The 5,771-nt window shown below is 38.6% G+C and overlaps 1 protein-coding gene across 1 annotated transcript; it reads left to right on the plus strand.

The window, feature by feature from the left end:
* Positions 1–290: 290 nt before the first annotated feature.
* Positions 291–1,906, plus strand: LOC100672053 (olfactory receptor 7A10-like). The gene has a single exon (XM_023551921.2). The coding sequence runs from the start codon at positions 450–452 to the stop codon at positions 1,431–1,433; it is 984 nt and encodes a 327-aa protein (XP_023407689.2). The 5' UTR covers positions 291–449; the 3' UTR covers positions 1,434–1,906.
* Positions 1,907–5,771: the final 3,865 nt, after the last annotated feature.

Genomic DNA, 5,771 nt, shown 5'->3' on the forward strand with positions numbered 1-5,771 from the left:
AAAAAGTGCTTCTTTTCTCACTATAACTTACTTTTCTGCATTATTTTACTTCATAATGGCAAATTATTTACTGATTTATTAATAATAGTCATTGAGTCTTACCCCCAACACATGTCCTAGAATAACATTTAAAGCAGATTTTTAAAATTAATTTTTACTAGTGTTTCCAGTGCCTTCAACAACACTTGGCATGAAATAATTGGACAAAAATATTTATTGAATAAACAAAACAAAGTCTAGGAGAATTTCTAGAAAAGAATATTACCTTGGGAAAAAGTTTAGGATTAGAGGCGAAGGATGTCTAGTTGGTTTTAGCATCAACGAGAAGGTACAGAATTTGGGATTCCATGAAATTCTCAGCTAAAGGGCACTAGATCTATAGATAACATGTTGGATTAATTAATTAAACATGTTTAAAATATAAACAACAACATATCTGTTAAGTTGTCATGAACTGCTTATGGCTAAGTTTGCATTGCTCTTTTCTCTTTTTCAGTACTTTCATCAGTTACATGGAATCAGGAAACCAAACACGTGTTTCAGAATTCATCCTTTTGGGACTCTCAGAAGAGGCAGAGCTGCAGCCCCTCCTCTTTGGGCTATTTCTGTCCATGTACCTGGTCACCTTCACTGGAAACCTGTTCATCATCCTGGCCATTATCACAGACTCCCACCTCCACACACCCATGTACTTCTTCCTTTCTAACCTCTCTTTTGCAGACATCTGTTTTATTTCCTCCACTATCCCAAAGATGCTGCTGAACATCCAGATGCAGAGCGAAGTTATTACCTATGAGGGCTGCATCACGCAGATGTATTTTTTCATGCTCTTTGGAGGATTAGACAATTTCCTCTTGACAGTGATGGCCTATGACTGGTTTGTGGCCATCTGTCACCCTCTGCACTACATGGTCATCATGAACCCTAAATTCTGTGGCCTCTTGCTTCTGACATCCTGGTTACTGACTATTCTGTACTCTCTATTACATGGTTTAATGGTTTTACGATTGTCTTTTTGTACAGAGTTGGAAATCCCCCACTTTTTCTGTGAACTTAATCAGGTAGTCCAACTTGCTTGTTCTGACACCTTCCTCAATGACTTGGTGATGTATTTTACAACTGGACTTGAGGGTGTTATTCCACTCACTGGGATCCTTTTCTCTTACACTAAGATCGTGTCCTCCATTTTGAGAATTTCATCAGCTGGGGGCAAGTATAAAGCCTTTACCACTTGTGGGTCTCACCCCTCGGTTGTCTCCTTGTTCTATGGTACAGCACTTGGAGTATATCTCAGTTCTGCTGCTACACAAAACTCTGGGGGCAGGACATTAGCTTCAGTGATGTACACTGTGGCCACACCCATGCTGAACCCCTTTATTTATAGTCTTAGAAACAAAGACATAAAGCAGGCCCTAAGAAATCTTTTCAGCTGAGAAACATTCTCTACATAACAGAATCATTTTTCTCAAGATTAGGTAGTTGCTGATGAACAACCGAGCTCCAAATCATGAAGACCTAAATCATGATACTTTCGTTACTTCATAAATCTGCATTGTTTCCAGAATTCAAAGTCTTTGATTTTAAACATTACAAACAATTGTTTCTTCTGTATTTCTTTTTTTTTATTGTATTTGTATTTTTTTTAAATTTTTTTTAATAACTTTTATTAAGCTTCAAGTGAACGTTTACAAATCCAATCAGTCTGTCACATATAAGTTTACATACATCTCACTCCCTACTCCCACTTACTCTCCCCCTCTTGAGTCAGCCCTTTCAGTCTCTCCTTTCTTGACAATTTTGCCTGCTTCCCTCTCTCTCTATCCTCCCATCCCCCCTCCAGACAAGAGCTGCCAACACAATCTCAAGTGTCCACCTGATATAATTAGCTCACTCTTCATCAGCGTCTCTCTCCCACCCGTTGGCCAGTCCCTTTCATTTTTGATGAGTTGTCTTTGGGGATGGTTCCTGTCCTGGGCCAACAGAAGGTCTGGGGAGCATGGCCACCGGGATTCCTCCAGTCTCAGTCAGATCATTAAGTTTGGTCTTTTTGTGAGAATTTGGGGTCTGCATCCCACTGATCTCCTCCTCCCTCAGGGGTCCTCTGCTGTGCTCCCTGTCAGGGCAGTCATCGATTGTGGCCGGGCACCAACTAGTTCTTCTGGTCTCAGGATGATGTAGGTCTCTGGTTCATGTGGCCCTTTCTGTCTCTTGGGCTCTTAGTTGTCATGTGGCCTTGGTGTTCTTCATTTTCCTTTGCTCCAGGTGGGTTGAGACCAACTGATGCATCTTAGATGGCCGCTTGTTAGCATTTAAGACCCCGGACGCCACATTTCAAAGTGGGATGCAGAATGATTTCATAATAGAATTATTTTGCCAATTGACTTAGAAGTCCCCTCAAACCATGTTCCCCAGACCCCCGCACTTGCTCCACTGAGCTTTGAAGCATTCATTTTATTCCGGAAACTTCTTTGCTTTTGGTCCAGTCCAATTGAGCTGACCTTCCATGTATTGAGTGTTGTCTTTCCCTTCACCTAAAGCAGTTCTTATCTACTGATTAATCAATAAAAAACCCTCTCCCACCCTCCCTCCCTCCCCCCCTCATAACCACAAAAGTATGTGTTCTTCTCAGGTTTACTATTTCTCAAGATCTTATAATAGTGGTCTTATACAATATTTGTCCTTTTGCCTCTGACTGATTTCGCTCAGCATAATGCCTTCCAGGTTCCTCCATGTTATGAAATGTTTCAGAGATTCGTCACTGTTCTTTATCGATGTGTAGTATTCCATTGTGTGAATATACCACAATTTATGTACCCATTCATCCGTTGATGGACACCTTGGTTGCTTCCAACTTTTTGCTATTGTAAACAGAGCTGCAATAAACATGGGTGTGCATATATCTGTTTGTGTGAAGGCTCTTGTATCTCTAGGGTATATTCCTAGGAGTGGGATTTCTGGGTTGTATGGTAGTTCTATTTCTAACTGTTTAAGATAAGGCCAGATAGATTTCCAAAGTGGTTGTACCATTTGACATTCCCACCAGCAGTGTATGAGAGTTCCAATCTCTCCGCAGCCTCTCCAGCATTTATTATTTTGTGTTTTTTGGATTAATGCCAGCCTTGCTGGTGTGAGATGGAATCTCATCGTAGTTTTAATTTGCATTTCTCTAATGGCTAATGATCGAGAGCATTTTCTCATGTATCTGTTGGCTGCCTGAATATCTTCTTTAGTGAAATGTGTGTTCATATCCTTTGCCCACTTCTTGATTGGGTTGTTTGTCTTTTTGTGGTTGAGTTTTGACAGAATCATGTAGATTTTAGAGATCAGGCGCTGGTCGGAGATGTCATAGCTGAAAATTCTTTCCCAATCTGTAGGTTTTTACTCTTTTGGTGAAGTCTTTAGATGAGCATAGGTGTTTGATTTTTAGGAGCTCCCAGTTATTGGGTTTCTCTTCATCATTTTTGGTAATGTTTTGTATTCTGTTTATACCTTGTATTAGGGCTCCTAGGGTTGTCCCAATTTTTTCTTCCATTGTCTTTATCGTTTTAGTCTTTATGTTTAGGTCTTTGATCCACTTGGAGTTAGTTTTTGTGCATGGTGTGAGGTATGGGTCCTCTTTCATTTTTTTGCAAATGGATATCCAGTTATGCCAGCACCATTTGTTAAAAAGGCTATCTTTTCCCCAGTTAATTGACACTGGTCCTTTGTCAAATATCAGCTGCTCATACGTGGATGGATCTATGTCTGGGTTCTCAATTCTGTTCCACTGGTCTATGTGTCTGTTGTTGTACCAATACCAGGCTGTTTTGACTACTGTGGCTGTATAATAGGTTCTGAAGTCAGGTAAGGTGAGGCCTCCCACTTTCTTCTTCTTTTTCAGTAGTGCTTTGTTTATCCGGGGTTTCTTTCCCTTCCATATGAAATTGGTGATTTGTTTCTCTATCCCCTTAAAATATGACATTTGAATTTGGATCGGAAGTGCGTTATATGTATAGATGGCTTTTGGTAGAATAGACATTTTTACTATGTTAAGTCTTTCTATCCATGAGCAAGGTATGTTTTTCCACTTAAGTGTGTCCTTTTGAATTTCTTGTAGTAGAGCTTTGTAGTTTTCTTTGTATAGGTCTTTTACATCCTTGGTAAGATTTATTCCTAAGTATCTTATCTTCTTGGGGGCTACTGTGAATGGTATTGATTTGGTTATTTCCTCTTCGGTGTTCTTTTTGTTGATGTAGAGGAATCCAAGTGATTTTTGTATGTTTATTTTATAACCTGAGACTCTGCCAAACTCTTCTATTAGTTTCAGTAGTTTTCTGGAGGATTCCTTAGGGTTTTCTGTGTATATAATCATGTCATCTGCAAATAGTGATAACTTTACTTCTTCCTTGCCAATCCGGATACCTTTTATTTCTTTGTCTAGCCTAATTGCCCTGGCTAAGACTTCCAACACGATGTTGAATAAGAGCGGTGATAAAGGGCATCCTTGTCTGGTTCCCGTTCTCAAGTGAAATGCTTTCAGGTTCTCTCCATTTAGAGTGATATTGGCTGTTGGCTTTGCATAGATGCCCTTTATTATTTGAGGAATTTTCCTTCAATTCCTATTTTGGTAAGAGTTTTTATCATGAATGGGTGTTGGACTTTGTCAAATGCCTTTTCTGCATCAATTGATAAGATCATGTGATTTTTGTCTTTTGTTTTATTTATGGGATGGATTACATTAATGGTTTTTCTGATATTAAACCAGCCTTGCATACCTGGTATAAATCCCACTTGATCAGGGTGAATTATTTTTTTGATGTGTTGTTGGATTCTATTGGCTAGAATTTTGTTGAGGATTTTTGCATCAATGTTCATGAGGGATATAGGTCTATAATTTTCTTTTTTTGTAATGTCTTTACCTGGTTTGGTATCAGGGAGATGGTGGCTTCATAGAATGAGTTGGGTAGTATTCCGTCATTTTCTATGCTTTGGAATACCTTTAGTAGTAGTGGTGTTAACTCTTCTCTGAAAGTCTGGTAGAACTCTGCAGTGAAGCCGTCCGGGCCAGGGCTTTTTTTTGTTGGGAGTTTTTTGATTACCGTTTCAATCTCTTTTTTTGTTATGGGTCTATTTAGTTGTTCTACTTCTGAATGTGTTAGTTTAGGTAGGTAGTGTTTTTCCAGGAATTCATCCATTTCTTCTAGGTTTTCAAATTTGTTAGAGTACAATTTTTCATAATAATCTGAAATGATTCTTTTAATTTCATTTGGTTCTGTTGTGATGTGGTCCTTCTCATTTCTTATTCGGGTTATTTGTTTCCTTTCCTGTATTTCTTTAGTCAGTCTGGCCAATGGTTTATCAATTTTGTTAATTTTTTCAAAGAACCAGCTTTTGGCTTTGTTAATTCTTTCGATTGTTTTTCTGTTCTCTAATTCATTTAGTTCAGTTCTGATTTTTATTATTTGTTTTCTTCTGGAGCCTGATGGATTCTTTTGTTGCTCACTTTCTATTTGTTCAAGTTGTAGGGACAGTTCTCTGCTTTTGGCTCTTTCTTCTTTTTGTATGTGTGCATTTATCGATATAAATTGGCCTCTGAGCACTGCTTTTGCTGTGTCCCAGAGGTTTTGATAGGAAGTATTTTCATTCTCGTTGCACTCTATGAATTTCCTTATTCCCTCCTTGATATCTTCTATAACCCAGTCTTTTTTCAGGAGGGTATTGTTCATTTTCCAAGTATTTGATTTCTTTTCCCTAGTTTTTCTGTTATTGATCTCTAGTTTTATTGCCTTGTG

This window comes from Loxodonta africana, chromosome 3 (genome assembly GCF_030014295.1).
Source record: "Loxodonta africana isolate mLoxAfr1 chromosome 3, mLoxAfr1.hap2, whole genome shotgun sequence".
In the NCBI taxonomy this organism is placed as follows: Eukaryota; Metazoa; Chordata; class Mammalia; order Proboscidea; family Elephantidae; genus Loxodonta; species Loxodonta africana.

What these genes read in the sequence shown, in the direction of transcription:
- LOC100672053 (XM_023551921.2), top strand. Translation starts at nt 450, where the DNA reads ATGAACTGCTTATGGCTAAGTTTGCATTGCTCTTTTCTCTTTTTCAGT.